General features: G+C 33.9%; 1 protein-coding gene across 4 annotated transcripts; it reads right to left on the bottom strand.

Annotated features, from left to right (window-relative positions):
- Window positions 1-541: 541 nt before the first annotated feature.
- Window positions 542-20,462, bottom strand: LOC127066340 (MOXD1 homolog 1). 4 transcript variants are annotated; one of them, XM_050999929.1, is made up of 13 exons: window positions 20,395-20,462; window positions 20,154-20,318; window positions 18,912-19,071; window positions 14,759-17,490; window positions 4,133-4,285; window positions 3,787-3,960; window positions 3,625-3,711; window positions 2,817-3,006; window positions 2,464-2,729; window positions 1,950-2,368; window positions 1,658-1,857; window positions 1,414-1,544; window positions 542-1,266 (listed from the first exon to the last, which is right to left on the bottom strand). In XM_050999929.1, the coding sequence occupies exons 4-13, from the start codon at window positions 15,875-15,877 to the stop codon at window positions 1,105-1,107; spliced, it is 2,901 nt and encodes a 966-aa protein (XP_050855886.1). In that variant the 5' UTR covers window positions 15,878-17,490; window positions 18,912-19,071; window positions 20,154-20,318; window positions 20,395-20,462; the 3' UTR covers window positions 542-1,104. The 4 variants fall into 4 exon arrangements, with proteins under 4 accessions (XP_050855886.1, XP_050855885.1, XP_050855887.1 ...); XM_050999928.1 differs by having other exon boundaries at window positions 20,154-20,454; XM_050999930.1 differs by having other exon boundaries at window positions 20,215-20,454.
- Between the last annotated feature and the right edge of the window lie 106 nt (window positions 20,463-20,568).

Here is a 20,568-nt window from a genome sequence, read left to right as displayed (position 1 = left end):
TAACATGTTGAACGTCTAATTTAGTCATTAATGTTTTTTTAATTGTAAGTGTTTCATTAAATCTATATATCGTTTAATAGTCGAATGCTAATTAAAACAATTAAAATCAACAAGATTTAGGAAATTTTTAATTACGGAATTATTGTGTCTTTAAAATAGTTGCTATGATTACATGTACTGGAGTAAAACATATACAAGACGAATATGTATCATTTGTTATAAGAAAAGTGAGCAAATTCTAGAAAGATTGAAATGAAGCTAAAAGATATTTAAATAAAACTGTAATTTGTTATTCCATCTGTTCTAAAACGTCATTACTTTCTTTAAATTGTTTCAAGGAATACTATAAAAAGTGACTGTGACATTATATAGCTTTATTTTTTACGAATAAATTATTAAAAATGTTAATTATTGTTGTACGCGGAATGATAAACGAATTATTATTTTTCTATTTTTACCATTGTCATAATGACAAATTATTAATTGCACAATTATATGAGTATGGATGGGTTAATAAAGTACATTCAAGTTATCTTTTTTTTTTATTCGTATTTATTATCTTTTTATACAAAACACGCATTAAAATATAAAATAGGAGTGTACTGCGTACGAATTATCATAAATACATTAAATCGTGTATTTACATTGTTTTATATTATATTATATCTTATATTTCCATACATACTTGCACGCTGGACGACTAAAAATTTTTATAAAATTTTGTCATTTTTCTCTTTTATTTCTATTTCTCTCTCTCTCTCTCTCTCTATCTATCTATCTATCTAACTCTCTATTTCTCTCTCTCTCTCTTTATTTCTATTTCTCTCTTTCTCTCTATTTCTATTTCTATTTCTATTTCTGTCTCTCTCTCTTTCTATTTCTATTTCTATTTCTCTCTCTTTCTCTCTCTCTCTCTCTCTCGAAGGAGGACGAGGTGAACGAGAAGAGATTCGTAATCGTAACCAGCGTAATATCCGAAAATTTTCGATCTGTTTCGAACAGTCGAGAATAACGAGAGATCGGTTATCACGTAGATTCGTTCAATAAATAATAAATCTTCGCCGATATACAAATTCGTACGATAATAAATTTTTTTCAATGTCCTTAGAAAACGAATGTTCTAATACTTATAACCGTAATTAGCGTGATGAAGAAATTCAAACTGATATTGGATGAATCGGATGAAGAAATTCTGAGCTCGCTGCAGACAGTTTCGTTTTGTTCCGGTAATGCCGTGAAATTCGGGAACGTTTGAATATTTGCAGGCTGAAAGAAAAAGTTAAGTTAAATTAAAAAAAAAAACAAAACAAAACAAAACAAAACAAACCAAAACAAGAAAAGAAAAGAAGAAATTCAAGGACGTACGATTATCTTTATTAAAAATGTAAATCTAAAATCTTCGAATGTTCTTACCAGTGCCAATTTGTCGTCTCTTTTCCTACAAAATGTCATGTGTCTACCATGATAAAGACTTTTTTCGATCGATCTAGCAAGAAGTTCTTCGGTCCAGGGTAAAGCAAGTATATGTTCTGCTAAAGTTCGACCTAAGAAAAAAAAATAGAAACAATATTAACGAATCGATTCTCTCGTGAGATCGTAACTATTAACATAATACGTATTTAATGTATAATACGTATTAATAAAAATATTCATTTACCTCGAAATTCTTCAGGTTCTTCGATGATAAGTCGGGCAAAGACATTATCATTTTCACGTTCCTCCGAATAATCTCTCATTGCTTTCAATGCGGACTCTGCTTCTCTGATAATATCCTCGTCGATTTGTTCGCTAGGTCTCGTCGCAGGATAAACAGGAAGTTGTTGTCTGGCCGTAGAAGGTAGACTCACTGGATCAGCTCTATAAATAGAATATAGTAAAGTTAATTATTATAATTAAAGAAATAGAATACGATAAAATAACATTTCATTTAATTGACAATATTACTTTACCCGGTAGTTAAGAAAAGTTTCTCCAAATGATCCATAGTGACACCTTTGAAGCTATATACGGCAAGAGTTTTGAAAAGATCTTTGACAGGTGTCATACTATAGCAAGCTGCCAATGGTGTTCTTGGATAATGTACAACGAACGCTAAACACATTTCTTGCGACGCTGCATATCCTCCTAGCGTTGGTCTTGTTCTATCCAACGTTCTGTAAACGCATTCAGCGACCAATTCGTCACCTGGTAAAATTTTCACTTCCTTCTCCAAAGTATGCGATTGTTGATAATCGAAATCAAAATGATTGTCCTGTACTATTCGAGGAAGTTCTTTTCCTTTACGAATATGTTTCAAACTCAAACGTCGACCAGCCAGATGAGAATGCAATACCACTGACACAACGTTTACACCATCTTCGGGAAACATCTACGTTACAAAAGAAAAAAAGAAAAAAAAAATTTAATAAAATTCGTACGTATAGAAAATAATTATATTATTACAATAATATTATTGATATTTACGGTATTCGTGCAATGTGGCGTACAATATCCAGCAGTAGCATATTCCTTCTGTCTCGGAGGTACCAAATGAAGTGGACTGACTGCTACACCAGCAACAAGAATTCCTGCCTCTTGAGCGCGAAGTTTTGGAGTTAAATGAATTCTAACTCCGCTGCTATCTATTACTTTTTTTAACCCAGGATTATTATAATGTACTTCCAACATATAATAAGAACCTTCTTGGTGCTCGGCTATAGGAATTCCCACATGATCTGGAAGCCATTCTCCTAAAATAATAAATAATTTTATTTATCTATTTCATCATTAGATATTTTTTATTACGTTTAAACGATATTTCGAAAATCAATTTTTACCTCTGCTACCACGGGCCCAGGCCAAGACAGGCTGCAAACAGGATTCCCATTCACGTGGCATCGTGGGACTATAACAAGGTGCACCAGCGATTCTAGCATGCTGACCGAGAATCGGTGAAGTTGAAGCACACTCATATACTATCACATGATGTACCAAGTCCTCGTTTGCTTTCTCCACCAGAGGCGTATACTAAAAACGGTATATATGTAATATAAATTAATATCTTATATATATATATATATGTTTTCTTTTATATAAAGAATAATAAAGAATATAGAAGAATAATATAGAATAATATAGAAGAATAAAGAAACGAAAATGTTAGAAAAATATAGAAAAGCTAGAAAATTATTCCGAATTCTATATTAGAAATCATGACACGTTTTATAAAAAAGAATGAATTGGATTTTTCTCTTTTCGAAAAGGTATCGATGCAAGTCAATGAGCATTTCGGACAACGCAGTGACATCATCGAATCTTTTTTTATTCTAAGCGATGTCTAAAGCGTTCATGGGACGTCCGACACGAATGACCGTGATTCGTGAAAGACATACGTAATGAAGCCCAACCTTTGCATTCCTTTGCAGGTTTGATCGTTGACACGTTAGTTTACTTACAATCAGCAAAAAATACGGTACTCGTTTCTTTGGATAAGAATTTCGATCGCAGTCAATGACGTTATCGTAGAAATGCTCGTAAGTATAAAATCTTGCGAGATAATAATAATAATAATAATATATATATAAGTATATATTATACTTGGAAATTATTTATTAAAAGGAATTTCAATATTTATCATCTACTTACTCCGATCATATGATGCTTCTTAGTTAAAGATGGTGCCTTAAAGATTTTGCACCAATAAACGGTATCCATCGTATCAGATACCGTAAACTGTAATATTCAAAAACCCAGATAAGCGTAAATTTAAGGAATATTTATCGATAATTAGTATCATTATATTTTAACCTGATTCAATTTCACGTCCCAATGTCTTATATCCTGCATTTCCTGAGGTGGAGCATGAGGCGATGGTGTTCTGAGTCGTAACGCTCTTCCACCACGTTTGTCACCATGCCAAATCGCTGTATTTAATTCGGGATCGCTTTGATGCAAAGCCCATAAGACTCTTACGGTATCGCCCTGATATAAAAATATTTTATTTATTGCTATAGAGTCACTTCGTTCGTTATATTATAGACAAAATTAATAATTACATTAGTATATATATTTAATGAACATTTTTATCATTGATAAATATTTACATACATTTGTAATAAATGTTCTTTTAATTCTCTTACGTATTAATATTTACCGTAAGTCGATGATCCTGCGGGTCGCAAGTCTGCCAATTTCTGATGAAAGTTATGCTCGTGTGAGTCTCATTTTGAAAACCCTCGAGAACATGAACATCTTGAGAAGTGTCTGTAACCGGTGCTGCGTTCGACTCTTCGATACCGTGCGAATCCTTAAAGAGAACATATAAAAATCGATTTATTTTCAAATAACATTGTTCGCGATACAAGATATTAAATTAGATCAAAAAGTACAAAATCATGTCGTTCGAGTGCCAGGTGTTCTTACGTTTCAGTGGCACATCATTCTTTTTTCTTTCTCTCTTTACTCAGCGTGCACTTTCTCTTTTGATCGTATCAGAAATAGATTGCAATGTACCTTTTAATAATAATTTTTACGTTCGTGGAAATAATCGATAATTCTCAAATGATATATATCCTTTTCTCTTTGCGATTTAATATTGAAATTATTATGAAAAGCGAACATACATAGAGGATAAAAATATAGGCAATGAATTTGTATATAATCATCTACTATTTTACTCAGTATCATTAGAAGTTATAATAACAGTCACAGAAAAAGAGGCCCCAAGGCGTTTGGGTCCGTTGGATTCGTAAATAGCGAGTTAGAATAGAAGAAGGGAGAATGCCATAGTAAACGAAGCCATAGCGAAGGGTCCGAAGGGAAATCCTCTTCCTGTTCATAATGAATCCAAATAATTGCTTTACCGTCGTCATGCCCAACGAGTACGGCAGTAGTTTTTAACGAGCACGTGCAAGAAGGAAACGGTCTCGAGAGTCATCGGAGGAAAACGATGGAATATGCGAACGTTCGTCGATTTGCATACGACAACGCATTCAAAATTACAGACGTTGAAAAATATTATTCTGATCGTGTCCCAAAAGCGTAACATCTTTTAACGCTTCGTGACGTTCATTCTTGTTCTCTCTTTCTATCTTTCTTTCTTTCTTTCTTTCTTTCTTTCTTTTCTTTTTTACGAATGAGAGAAACGATCGATTTTTAAGTATAAAGATAAAGAAAAAAACAAGAGTCATTTTTGAATGATTTATCATATTTAATTAATTATTATATTAGAATGATAAATGTATCTATTTATAAATATAATTGTAAATATATCAATTTGTTTATATAATATCTATTTATTCATTATTTAATGTACGATGGTAGTAATGAAAGGAATATAAATAAAAACGTAAAACTCTCACGATAAATCAAAAAGAATCTTTCATCGCGATCGATCTCATTACTTCGCGTAGTTCAAGTTCGTTCTCACGCGTTATGCAAGGATATTCTCATAGAACGCGGATATTCTCATCGTCTTTGAGGGTAATTAGTAAAATGCGGAGAGTAAGAGAAAGAAAGAAAAAAAGCGTTTGATGATTAAGTCTGGAATACTTCCGGCGATAAGATCATACACGTTAATCGATATCTTCGTATCATCGAATAAATTTCTTAATTTCTACGAATCATTCATTTCAATTACGACAAATTTTAATGTCCATCACGTTTTCACATTCTTAAAGATAAATTATTCTCTTTAAACTTTACATAATTCTGACAGCTTTTACTTTAACGTATGCAGTAGTTATGCTTTGTAATACGGACAGATGAAAGAGAATTTCTTTTTTACTCGTTAAAGCGTGACGTGTTTTTAACGATAATAATCGCAAAGTTACCGAGAAAATGAAACGTGACATAATCGTTTCTATAAAATTATTATTATTAGTTTAATACGTATGTAGACACTACATTCGTAAAACAAGTCCAGGAGATATTTTAGTTTTATAACCGAGCAATTAGGTTAAAAGTATGCAAACTGCGAGGCCTACAACGGCACGTGAGAAATTCTCTTTAGTTTATCGTGTCGATCAAATTTTATATTCTTCGTTTATATATAATCAGTATTTACAATAATATCGCCGTAATTATTAATATCGATTAAAGAAATTTTAATAAAAAAGAAAAAAAAGGGAAAAGAAAGAAAAAAGAAAAAAGAAAGAAGATCAAAATATCTCAATACGATTATATTTTCGATAATAAAGAATCGAAAGAATAACGAATTTTAACATTAATATAAATATTTCTTTGCTATCGTTATCTCTATCAATTTTTAATCGAGCGATAAGTATATAACAGTATGTATGTACAGTAGTTACAACATTAACTATCGAAGTTATTAAAACGATATCGAAATAAATCATATTCGGATTATAGTTTGTCAACGTTCACCGAGTAAGCCCCTGGAGTTCCCGCAGGACAACGGGGAGGCTTTTTATTCCTCTCTCTAAGGACCTCCCTCTGTTACCAGCTGCTGTTCTGCCAGGTGGTAAAAAGAAGCGGCACTGCCGGAGAAAAAGAGATTCCGAGATAGAGGGAGATAAACGACGACGACGACGACGAGAGTAGAGAGAGAAAGAGAGAGAGAGAGAGAGAGAGAGAGAGAGAGAGAAGATCGGTACCTTCGTTGTGCAGTCGACGATAGAAAGAGAGAGGTATAGACGAGCAAGAAAAAGTAAGCCGAAGAAGGAGGACGAAAGGATGAGGAGAAGAAGAAGAAGAAGAAGAAGAAGAAGAAGAAGAAGAAGAAGGTGCTTCGACGTGTGAGAGAGAGAGAGAGAGAGAGAGAGAGAGAGAACTACGTTCAAAACACCTGGCAAGCATCGTCCTCTCAGTGGCGCCTCATGAGAGGAATTTCTTCTTTTTCTTTGGGATCTGGACCCATGGGAACCGCCTTGAATCTCGCTGAACAAGGGCCAGTGTTCTCTTTTTTGCACGACTTATACCTATCGATCGAAAAGCTTACCACGAGGTACTATACCTATATTATATAGAATACATAAGGTATTCTATGTATTTACAGGTATGAAGAATGTATAATTTTTATCGTACAACGTACCTACATATACGTGAAACATTAGGTATTTGATTTAATGAGACCGTGCGAATCATGGAAACTCGCATTTGATGTAACATTGTGAATACAAAATAAATCAAAATGAATAGGAGTAAGAGGAAAGAAAAAGAAGTGGAGAGAAGAAAAAGATTAGATCCGGTAGCTTAGGGACCAATCCAGTTTGTACCCTGCAATAAAACGACTGGCGGTATTTAGGCGTTAATTCGCCTAAGTTTTTCATCTTCAACTTCAAAGTTAGACCGACGAAATAGATTATGAAGCTAATACGGTATTCTTGGCGTACGCGTTAATGGCGTTAATTCGTTGCAATACTAAAAAACAAAAAGAAAAAAAAAAGAAAGAAATTGTCCTCAATAAAATTATTATAGATTTCACGAATTTGCGACGGATAAAGTTTCAAACTCGTACACTAGATCGAACAGTTACAAATCTTTCCTCGAAGAAGTCTTTTCGTGTCTTTCTTTGCTCGATCAATAAAACCCCTAAAATGGGATACAATAGCTCGAGTTCGTGCGAACCACGAACAGTTTATACCCTTCTTCTTTTCTTATACAGTACCTTTTTCTTTCGCTTATCCTTTACTTTTATTTTCTTATTAAGGCGACCCTGAATTCTGTGATTCCCAGAAGGCTACCGACGATTTCATTTTCTTTCCAAGCGTTAATAACAATCACAACCGACGATCTTACGATCTATAATTACTTTAATAGCCTGTCCGTCGTGTTTATTGTGAAACGAAACATAATATATCACATTTACGTGAAAGTAAATATTCTACGAATTACGTTTATACTTTTCGACGAGATGAGATCAAATTCAATAATGTAATAATCATCTTAGATCATCAATGTGTAACGTGTCGTAAAAATTGTATTTGATAAGAGTACGAAGACATTCTTGTAAAATTATCGATTATGTTTCGATACATTGAGACGAACAAGGGTTATTGCTGAGAGAAAAGAAACGTAAGATTTGAGAAAGAGAAAGAGAGAGAGAGAAGCTTCAAAGAATGGAATGGGAATTTGTTGATAAGAAACGATCTTGTGAATACGATCCTCGTAAATGTGTGCAAGGTTCTTCCGGACAAATGGCGTACCGATGAGGATATTTTATTTGGCCCGGGCGGACCGGTTTCTTCGTGTGGAAATCGTAAATCATATAACCTGGATTATAGCGGTCTCGATGTGTCTTCCCTCGAGCTATAAACTTATAAAAGCGCATTTAATTTCTCAAGGTTTATACATCGATAATACGGGGAACTCGAATCGATCGATTATATAGACCAATCCTAGTTCGTGTTATCTTTATCCATCGTTAATAAGATCGCGAAGAGACCGATCAACGTTAAAGAAAGCAAATGTATATCCGGGAAATCTCAGACGATTATTTTCCACAGGAACATTGAACTATTGCATATGATAATGATCTTTCTATCGGATCGCAATTATCATGGAAATTATTCTAACGGTCAGAGATTGTTTGTCTTGATATTATTCACGATATTATTCTTCAAAAGAAAGATATATTAGAAATGTTATCGTTATATCGTTTATATAAAAAAAACATTACTCTGTTTCGAACGATTTTTTATTAGTAATTTCGTATTACTATCTAATTAATATGATTTAAAAAAAGTCTCTTACGTATTGTAAATCTCTTACATATTGATGAATTTATAAAATAAAGTGAACACCGCTCACCCACCTTCTCGGCATCAATTATACATGATTCTCATGTCAAATAAATCTTGTCGAGAATAATTGCGTTTAAGTTCTCTCATTAATCCACGTTATTATTTTCAAATTGGAATTCAATAGAAATGAGAATTTTTGAATGAGATTGAAACGGTAAAGAGATAATGAGAGAATGTATAATAAAATTAAATAAATGAAAAAAGAAGGATAAAAAGATAAAAGACGAGGAATGGAATCAACGATGGAGGAGAACAAATGGGAGTTTCTGTGAAATTCTACGTATTCGACGATGCGTTTATCCATCCGTCTGTCCAGTTGTCCGTTCCAGTCGTTCGTCCTTTTGGATTAGTCGTATTTCAAATTCACTTTGCGGAACGTCCTTTCCCCGCTTGCAATAAATTACGATCGTAATCGTCTCTAAGGAGCGTGTATGCGCTAGCTACGGCGGCTGCTTGTTGTTTCCCTCCTTCAACCTTCTGTGCTTGATAAAACCCCCTATCCAACCTCCCTCCTCCTTCCTCCCTCCTCTCTTTTCTCGTTCATGTGCTCTCACCCCGATTCTCACTATAGTTCCCCGTGATTCGATAAATATTCCCTCTCTTTTCGTTTTAATGTCTCTATCATGTATAATATCAAAGTTCTCATTTTTCTTTTATATTAATTGATAAATACTGTTTATGTGTATTAATATCAAATAAACGAAACTTAACTATCTTTACGATCATCTTACTAATCATATACTAGCGTGAAAATAAAACTGTGCTCGATAAATCTATCAATAATAATCATTCTATTTTAATAGTATATCTTATTATCGAAATAATAATATAACATTTAATAATTCGTGATACAACGATCAGATTTTATTAAATACTAATGGTTAAATTCAATGAGACATAGATGAGAAGAAAACATTAGAATGGATCTTAACGAAATGGGGTATGAGAGTCGTGAATGGAGGGATTTTGCTCAGAGACGATAGCATTAACGGGATTTGATATTTGCTCGAGTTCCTAATAATAATAATAATAATAATAATAATAATAATAATAATAATAATAATAATAATAATAATAATAATAATAATAATAATAACAACAACAACAACAACAATAATAATAATAATAATTTAAGAATGATATAAAATGATATAAGTTATAATCACTAATATTATATCTCCATACGTTTTACGATTAATTCTCTCACTTTCCTCTCAATTTTTTTGTAGAAACAGCATTTCATCTATTCTCTCCTTCTTTTCAATTTGTCACAGATAAAAAAAGATTTCGAATAAAAAACAAAAAAAAACGGGTAGTGGTAAAAAATATGTTTCACGTAAACTAGTGATATAAAGTAACCTTCGTGATAGGCGTTACCAGCGGGTTATACGGTTCACGGGCTAGAGGATCAGCTTTCCTCTTTCTGGCGTATGGCAAGGCCCGAAGATTCGCATAGTCGGGCCCCCCGTCGATGTCTGGAGGCCTTGACTGGATCCCTTCGGACCCAACTCGAGGCTTGGTATGCCCGACGGTCCTTCTCTACCCCTCTCTTTCTCTCTCTTTCTATTTCTCTCTCTGTCTCTATCTCTCTCTCTTTCTCTCTCTCTCTCTCTCTCTCTCTCTTTTCATTTCGCACAAGCTCAAGGCACTCGTCTCATGGCAGCAACCTCGTACGCGAGGATTGAACGCGCGAGCACAACTCTTTCGTGCCTGCCGGCGCGTGTTTTTTTTTTTTTTGCATTTGAGTTTCGAGCCTCTGTGTTGTGTGAATGCATGTACGTGCATTCGCCATGTTGTATTATATCTATACCTACATATGTACGTGTTATCTTGGTATAATACGTGTAGCTATACCTTCCTTAGCGACCGGAACAGGTAGGCGAGTAGAACGGTATTTGTCAAGCAACGAAGAAGACGACGAAGACACCGTACTCCTTCACCGGTTAACAACCTTATCTCATTCATTCATTTTCTCTTTCTATTAATTCGATATCCCTCGAAGTCGATTCAACTGACCGTGAAATAATAGTACTCATCTGCATATATTAGAGATTTGATAGTAAATGAATTGCTACGCGTTGGGTCGTCCAATAAAGTAATCTCGGAGTTTTCTACATTCTTTTTTATACAACAACACTAAATAAACAACACTGTATCATCTTTTTTTTTTTATAAATTATCTAATACTCGATACACGTATGCTTTTATAAATTACAACATCAGTACGTATGCTTTTATAAATTACAGGATTCTTTATACTGTGATCTTGTGGTAAAAATTAAGATCTTCAAATTACCAAGACTTTTTAAGCAAATACTTTATACTAATTTAACGATTTTTTCGAGAATCTCAAGTCTTATTTAATTCTTTTTGCAAGAAAATTTATAATTCGTCAGAAGAACGAAACGTAGAATACGTGAATCGATCGTATAGAGAAGAAATGCGAAAAAAGAGAGGTGGAATGATAATGGTGTGAGAAAGTCTCTCTCTCTCTCTCTCTCTCTCTCTATATATATATATATATATATATATATATATATATCTTTTTCTCTCTTTCTCTCTTCCCCCGTTCCACGGTCGGGACGTAAATTTATCACGACGTTATCTCGCTCGTTGGAACGACGTTCGTTAATTTTATCCCAGCCTTTCAGGCCGGTGTATGTCCCCCTTCTGAACCCTACCACCACCTTAACCTCCCCCTTTCCCTCTGGATACTTCGCCTGTTGCGCATTCTGTACCTTTCCTTTCTATTTTTTCTTTTTTTTTTTCTTTTTCTTTTTTTATTCCCTCGTCGGTACGGGACAAGGACCAGGTAAATCGAGGATGAGAATTCCGCAAGAATCGAAGATGGCGTCTATTCGTTAATAAAAATCGTCTATCCGTTTAATACATATTCTGTCGAACACTTTTTCGTAGTAAAAGTTTTTTTTTTGTATCCGTGTCAGTATTGTACAAAGTAAAATCTCGATTAGCAATAATGATTAATATCGTGAGAAAGGAAGTTATCATGATAATAATATTTACTAACGTAGCAATAGTCTCACGATAGTTCAACTGTAATAGTCATAAATTTAATTAAGATTAGGAATTCGTAGAAGTCGATCCCAGAGACAGGTTCTACTTCTTCGACTTTGTCGTCTGTCCTGTCTTCCTTCTGGATTTCTTTCTCTCTTTTCCTTACTGTCAGCCCTTCGTTTCTAATCGAGTACCAATTAAAAATCTTACCTCCTCTCCATTAAAGTCCACACATTTATTTATTTAAATATCGATACTTTTTCTTCGATACTTAATTATTATATCGACATCGATAATTCTTTCAAACTTTCTAAAATATTCATAGAGTATCTATATACATATAGATATTTATATTACGAAATATTTCCGATATAATTCATTATAACGGTTAGATAAAAGCACAAAGAACGAGCTTTAATGGTGCACGCTGTAAGAACACGTTGTAATATATTCGTGTGTCAAAATTAAAAGAAAGAAATAAAAAGAATCGATAAAAAAGTCCTCATGACGAGGACAACGACGACAACGACGACGACGATAAAGAGTCAATCACCAGAAGGAATAGCTTAATCATCGCGTTTGCGTTAATTATCCCTCTCTCATTAATACGAATCGATCGTGCAAAGATGAAGATCGATCTATCGATGGTCCAATTACCTTGGAAAAGTATATATTTATTTTCGTCTGTTGTCGAATAAAAAAATACAAGAATAAAATAGGTAGAATGAGTTGGAAAGGGCGATGGAACTTGAACTTTCGATGGATCTTTTGTTTTCTCTTTTTATACTTTGCCATTCCTCGTATGCTTCGTATACGTAGAACGTAAGGTACATACACACACATATAACAAACACATAGGTACACACACACACACACACACATATAATACATAGATACAACGCTGGAGTTCTCGACTTCGAATCTTCTTCGCTTCTCTCCTTCTTCGACCTCCCTTTCTTCCTTGGCCGTCCTCTTAATCTTCCTTTAATTCTCTGGCTTCCTGTTTCTTTATTTCCTTTTTCCACTGTTTCTTTCGTTCGTCCTCTTATGTTAGTCCTCATCCCATCTTTACTCCTCCCTATTCCCTCTCCTCCTTTTCTTTTTTCCTTCTCTTAATCTTCACTGCTACCCTCTTTGTACTCCCTCCTATCTTTCGTCCTGACTCTCTTTCTTTCTTTCTTTCTTTCTTTCTTTCTTTCTTTCTCTCTTTCTCTCTTTCTCATCCTTTCTTTCGTTCTCTCGTTCGCCAGCTCGTTCGTCGACTCTTCCCTCGGTTAGACAGATCCACGCCGACAGGTTTCAAACTGTCTTCAGCCGATGGTGGTGGACTCGCGAAGCAACGCTCGCTAATCCTTTTTATTCCTTTTCTCTTTGAAATGCGTGGCATTACGTTAAGAATTTCAAATTACTTAGAGATGTATTCTCATGATATATGATTTAGATGTATACGTATGCATTTGTGTATGTGTATATTTGTATATGTGAGAAAGAGAGAGAGAGAGAGAGAGAGGGAGTATATACATGTACGTGTATGGTAAATGTAAGAAAAGTTTTCGATAAAGACGTCAGTACCTTTATCGATTCTCATTTTCTATATCACGATACGATATATCACAAATTTAAAGTGATATTTCAAGGAACTTTAACTTTTAACTTCTCCTTGATTTCGGAAGAAGCAATCTTAGATAACTTATATACATATATGTTGATTTATCGTAAAAGAATAAAATACGTAGACTACACCTACACTTGCACGTTGCAGAAGCGATAAAGAAAATTCTATATCTAGTAGAAGCAAGAAGGAAACAGGTTCGACCTACGCGAATTGATAGATCCACGGCTTTGGCCGATGTTCTAACATTAGAAAGTTTCGTTTATACGCCTAGTTAATCTCTACCGACCTTAGATTATTTGTCTTCGTTAGATCCATGGAGCTATGAAAAATGCATCCCCGTTTATCTAGAAACGAACGTGAACTAGGCAAAGTGGTTTTTGATTCTCAGGCCTATGAGAAATACGATAATTATCGTATTTTTTTTATAAGCACACACGCGTGTGTATATATGTGTGTGTGTGTATATATACACGCACATAGGGTGTCCTAGAATAAATGAAAAATATTTTAAATAGTTTTAATAATATAAAAAAAAAGATTCATACAGATATACGTCCTATTTGATTTCGTTTTCGAATTACAACGGATTTGATTTTCAACAAACTCTATATCTGGTTACTTTCATACAAGAGACGTTCGAAATTGACCTACTCGCATCTGAATACAAGCCTGCAGACGTCTTATCAATGACTGTCTTACTTTCTCCATATGTCCAGATGTTGCTCGGATTCGCTAGAACCTTTGTTCGATTCTTTCTTTTGAAAAGTTTCGACAGTAGAGTCAATGAGCGTTTTGTACGTTCAACCAAGGAAAGAATTATTATTATAACTCGTAAACAAAATTTAATAGAATCTTTTTTCTTTTTTATTGTTTAGACGTGGTCATCCCTAAAATATTTCCCATTTATTCTGGTACACCCTGTATATCGTACATACCTATTTCAACGAGCATAATGTTACATTCACCATTATATAAAATGTGCGTCAAGATTGTCCGTTCTACTCTGCTGATATTTTCACTCTCCACAGCGATTCCGAGTTTACGACGTGCCTCGTTAACTGCCTTCCATCTCTCAGAACTTAATCTCAATTACGTAGAATGTATTCGTCTTATTACTATATCTATCGGTTTATGTTACAAGTAAATAACGAAGGAACGGTATAATGATTAAACACGAAATCCAACAAAAAAGGATACTTAAATTCCTTAAGAATCAGATTTCTATTTAATAAAGATTAGAAATGTCCGAACAGATCGATCGAAAAATATCGAATACCTGGCTTTACTTCGGTGAACGGAGTCTCTATCGTAAATCAAAAAGAGACAAGAGGGGAAAAAAGATGAAGAAGAAGAAAGAAACAGGAAAAAGAAAAGGAAAAAAACTTACCAGAAGATTGACAGCCCTAGTGTGATCGTCTACCCAAGCGAGAAGAATGTCCGCTCCCTTCATGTGACTCTTCTCGTTGAATCCAATTCCAACGTAGCCCAGGGTTCTCGCCGTTATCCTGAACGTGATCGTCTCTTCGTCGGTAGGATCCCATTCGAGGATGACGTTACCATCCTCGTCGAGTCTCTCGTACCTCGGAAATTTTCTCTCCTTTGTGCTTCTCTTTGATCTGATCACGTCGGCATCTTCGTTGGACGGCGTGTAATAACCCTTGCCGACGTGTGATTCCTTTGGGACCTTGTCGAAGCCCGGAAAATATTTCTTTGGCACGCGACTCCATGGCTTCGGAGCTTTCTTGTAGGTGGTCTCACTGAAAACCGTAGAAGCCGACAAAACTTTTTCAATTTCTTCTTCTTCTCGTTCTTCTTCTTCTCGTTCTATTTGTTCTTCTCGTTCTTCTTGTTCTTCCAGTTCTTCTTCATTAACGATTTCGATATGATCAGGTTTCTCGTCGTTTTCTATTTTCTTTTCTAAAAATTTCCAATCCTCGATAATTTCGACGTTTCCTTTTAACTCATCTAAATCTGGTTGCAATTCTTCCAGACTATCGTTCGACTCGTCCAACTCAATATTTTCTTCAGTGCCGTTACCATCAGTTCGCGATTCATTCATCATGGATTCTATTTCTACAGAAGCGTCATTATTTTCGTCGGCCATCGTCGTATCCGTTGTTGTTTCTTCGGAGTTCAAAGAAATATTACTATCCGTTGAGTTTCTCATTAACTCGTACTGACTGGGATCCATATTTTCTTCTCTATCGTTTGGAAAATCTAGCCCGTCTTCTCCGTACGGTACAAGTTCCTTGTTTCTTTGCTTCCAATATTCCTCATCGACATCCAGACGTTGTTTTTTGAACATACTCTGAACTCTTAACAGTGGCTCGTCCTGTAGACTACGTTTTAACCTGCTCGAAAGATTCTTAGAATGATGAGCCTTCCTATACGCCATCGTCCTCATTGTCTCGTCCATGTGTTGGACGTACAAATCCAACAAATCGCACTGAATCGACGAGCATACACCAAATATCACGATTAATCGGAGTATCAACATTTTCTCCATTTTCTCCTTTTCTTCTTCTTCTTCTTCTTCTAAATTTTATATACTTTATACAGTCATTTGATCGGTTTCTGTTTCCACTCGTTTCACCCCTTACGATTTTTTAAAAATTATCTTATATAGATACTATTCTTATTTTGTCTTTTATATTAACAACGAGATATTCTTTCAATATGTCAGTCTGTTAGTGTCATTTTAAAATAAAGATTAAACTAGAATAACATCGCGAATAAGATGAACCTTTTCTTTCCCTAACAGTTATCGCCAAAAATACCTATCTTTGTACATTTTACAAGCACAAATTTTAACAAAAATTGATATCATTCGTATTTGAAATTAGTATAACTGATTATTTCTTCGAAATTTTAGTAACGTTCTTCGATACATGTTGCACGAACGACAGTTGTGTCGGGACTAATTCAAACATGAGGCTGCCCACGGCTGCCGCTCTCCCTGCAGATGCTCGCAGCTGCTTACCTGCCTTTCGTCCCCTTCTTTGGGCCCTGTTTCAGGAACGTATTTTACCTTTGGAGTGCCCACGAACGCAACCCCTCTTATAATCTCTCTCGAAATCGCGTGTACTAAATTTACCGTTTCGTTCTAAATTAAACGTATGCTTTTAATTAGGTTTATTAATTCTTCTTTTACAATATTTTGTACAATATTTAATCGTTTTTCAATACTTAACGTTATTTTTTCGATTATAATTTACGTTTTTTAATTAAGTTACACACAGGCATACGCATGAATGCGTACGAATAAATATTAATATATTTATGAATTTATTTAAAAGCTTTGCGTAAAATAAATTAAATATATAACATATCGTCAGATATTTGTATAAAAAAAAAAATTATTACAAAGATTGTTCGTATAAACGTTTAAAATAATTAAAAAAACAATTTTTGGAATACATTTACGAATGATCCTATTGCGAAATACATGTAAAAGTGAAAATAGAGTAAACAGATGATCTAGCAAGTGTTTTCATCGAGATCTTCAAGTTTCACTTTTCCAAAAGATATCTTTTACCTTAACGGCAAAGAGGAAGAATCCTTTAGAATGAAAAAAGGAAATGCGTTATAAAGATTCTGGCATCGCTTCCTGCGGAAGCGTTTCTTTTTTGTAACCGGAGACTCACACATTGATAGGTAGTACTGTTCTAGTAAGAACTGAGGGGCTGCAAAACCAAATGCGGCAGATGCGAGCCCTTGGCACGCGCCCTTCTGTTCATCAGTGATTCTCATTCGGTATTGTGATATCAAAAAACGGCAGCTACGAAATGTATTTACTATATATATATATATATATATATATATATATATATATATATATATATATTTAACAATTATTAAATTATTTTATTAATATATATATATTTTTGTTTAATTTAAATGTATTTGATGAATATGAAGTACGATGAAACGTCGATCTTTCAATCTTCTTATAATTGTTTTGCTAAACGTTTCTTTTTTTTTCTTTTTTCATTTACATATCGATATTTGTAACGTTTAATCGCGTTATCTTCGTCCGGTCAGTAACCGTTTTAAAAGTGTTATTATGCTTAAGCGTTCGCACGTGTTCGGAAGCCAACTGTATCGCGTTACTTCCTGTAACTGACATGGAAACATTATACTTTATGTAGGAGGACTTAACGATCCTTATTCTTCTACGAATACACTTGCTACACGATCGATATACATAAATATCGATAATAAGATATTTATTTAATTTATATTAATCTGAAATTTTATTTCACATCGTTGTTAATTACGAACGTGATCTTTAATTATTATATATAATATTTATTTGTTTTCGAATATTTAATGTTACTTTGAAGCTCTATTTAAGATTGTTATTACTTATAAATGCAATCTTTAATAATTATAGATAATATTTATTTGTTTTTGAATATTTTAATGGTTAATCATTATCTATCATTGATTCAGAATGTAATAATTAAAATTGAAATTAATATAAATTTTTTATCATTTTATTCATAATTCATTCGTAAATGGTAATAGCGTAAGGACGTTAAATAGCGTAATTAACTTAAAGTTCGGCTAATTACGAGGTGTAAGAAATATTTCAAGGATACTGATCGTTAAGAGGTTTTAATAAATAGCATTTAATAAGTCATAAATCGGATCATCGCAAGGAAAGACGACTTGTCCCGATTGAATTAATTGTCTGCCAGAAACCAGTTTTGCTCGTGGAATTGTGCATTCAGCAACGCGAATTTGGTCTTCGTTCTTTAAAGCTTCGTTCTTTCTTTGTTGAAAATAATCTTTTTCTCCTTTTTTTTTTCGTTGGAATGCACGACTCTTTCGCAATGTCACACGAGTTAAGACTCGCGTCGTCTTAGAAGATAATTCTAATTTACGGACAGAATCAAGAATGATAAAACGATTATCGCTTTGTAAAATTTGCTTGAAAAAAAAAGTTAAGAAAAAAGTTAAGAAAAAAAATTAAGAATTATTTTCGACGTCTTACATTTTATGTACAGCGAATTTTGATATTGCAATGCTTCGAGAACAGGAAGTTTCATGGAATCTTCTTTTGTCCGATTCTACTATTGTCACGAATGGTCCCTTTATATTATAGTTATACCATTGTACCGAAAAATACGTGTACAACGTGTACATACGTAACCGTACACGAAGACGATCGCCATCGACATTTTCTTCTTGTCGAAGAAATATTTGAAGGAATATTTCGATTTGTTTGAAATTCAATGAAAAGTGAATCTCAAGTCAGTTTTGGAGAAGAATCTTATCGGAACGATTTTGTATATACATATATAGACATAAAGAGTCTATACAGTTAAAGTTAGGAATTTATAAGCATATATATATATGAATATATATAATATAAAAATTTCTTTGAAAGGATTTAAAAAAAAAGAAGAAGAAAAAAAATCGAGATATTATACCTGTTAATAATTAGCCATATCACATGGTCACATACCCCATTACGATTCTGGCAAACTTTGAACGAGAGAATACTGAAAAAGACTGAAGAAGAAGAAGATACTTACTCGTATTCCTAACATGAAGAATATTTTCGAGAAGCTCGACCACGCAGTGTTCTCATGGACGAGCCAAGGGGAGCCTTTTAGTATTCAGCGAGATCGTTCGTTGTCTTCTACGCAGCTTATTTACCAGAAGTCATGATATCAACTCGGAAATCGCTTTGTCCTGGGAAAACCCAAAGTGTATAAAGATATGAACGTATAAAGCATAATAATCGAAGAGACGAGTCTCTTTTTGTTTATTTATTTATTTTTTTTAATTAAATAATCTATTGCTATGTATCGTTTGCGTCGATAACATAACATAATTCAATCTTATAGAGCTCCAGTCAGACGTCTCGACTTGAAAAGAAAGGACGTGAATTTGTCGGACTTCATCCTTTCTCAGGTTTCCGTCACAAGATATTAACTCCAGACGCAACCCTCGAGTCTCCATAAAAATCTTTACGCGTATATATACGATATATTATGTATATAGTATACTAAACGGATCTCAGTGTTATTGATTAAAATAAGATATATATATATATATATATATATATATATATATCAAAGATCGAAGTACACGTATTATACGTGTTTAATATCTCGTTGTATATAAACACAATGTATTTGATTATTTTCGATGTTATATCGAAAAGTCGCAGCCACGACTTTTCGTAGCTCGATTTAACGCCTTCTCTTCACGTCGCTTCGAAATAATCAAGAATCGTGCCACGTTCACCTGTCGTCCGATCTACACCTGCTACAAAATCTCGTTTTTCCCGACGTCGACGACATCTGCTCTTTCTGAATTTTCAACGTATCCATAATGGTTTACGTATTATTAAATTGTCTGCTCTGTTTTCAACCTAGACGATATTTCGTACAAACTTAATAAGCGAAAGAAATAAAGCGTGAAAAGGTTATGGTTGATTCATATCGAAAGGATATGAATTTATTCCGTTATTTTATTATCCGAGACTTTTTATGTAATATTAGAATGAACGGAAATGAAGGAAAATTTATAACGGATAAGAGAAAAACAACTTTCAGGCGATTCACGGAATTCGATTCTTCAGTTTCGCGTTGAATGGCTGACGTTGTAATGTTATCCGGAAACGTGATCCGAATTTCAATTTCAGAAAGTCATTCTATTGTTCTTGGGTCAGGAAGGTAGATCGTGCTTAAATAAAACATATCCGAGTGAAACGAGATTTGGCAAAGAAAGATACAACGAGACGAAGAAAAGGGGAATAATAATCTTACCGTTGGTAGATTATTCGAGTCTTGTGCGTAGCGATACGTCTCTTATGTTTAGCGTACACACCTGAGGAACGTGCAGGCACGCGACATTTTCAAATCGGTCTCTCGTGGTTTCCGCGAATAAAGGATATTTTCTTCTATTTCTTTTTGTTATTCCGTTTTGAAATTCTTGAAGTATATAAAAATCGAATAAGGATAAATAAAACTATAATTTTTTGTGATGATGTCAGATATTTGAACGTACAAGTTTCGATATAACTTTCCAAATATTTTGATTTCGTTTTTGTTTACGTCGTTCGATAGAACGTGTTTATCCTAACCTTTATTCGATATAATCCAAAACATTATTTTTATTAGTGTGGTAAGATGGTTATATAATGGAGGGGTTAGTTATAATAACAATCTGCGTCGTGTTCGA

The sequence above is a fragment of the Vespula vulgaris genome, chromosome 9 (assembly GCF_905475345.1).
Source record: "Vespula vulgaris chromosome 9, iyVesVulg1.1, whole genome shotgun sequence".
Classification (NCBI taxonomy): domain Eukaryota; kingdom Metazoa; phylum Arthropoda; class Insecta; order Hymenoptera; family Vespidae; genus Vespula; species Vespula vulgaris.
The sequence above is the reverse complement of the archived record's forward strand: the minus strand, read 5'-3'. Positions and strand labels throughout refer to the sequence as shown.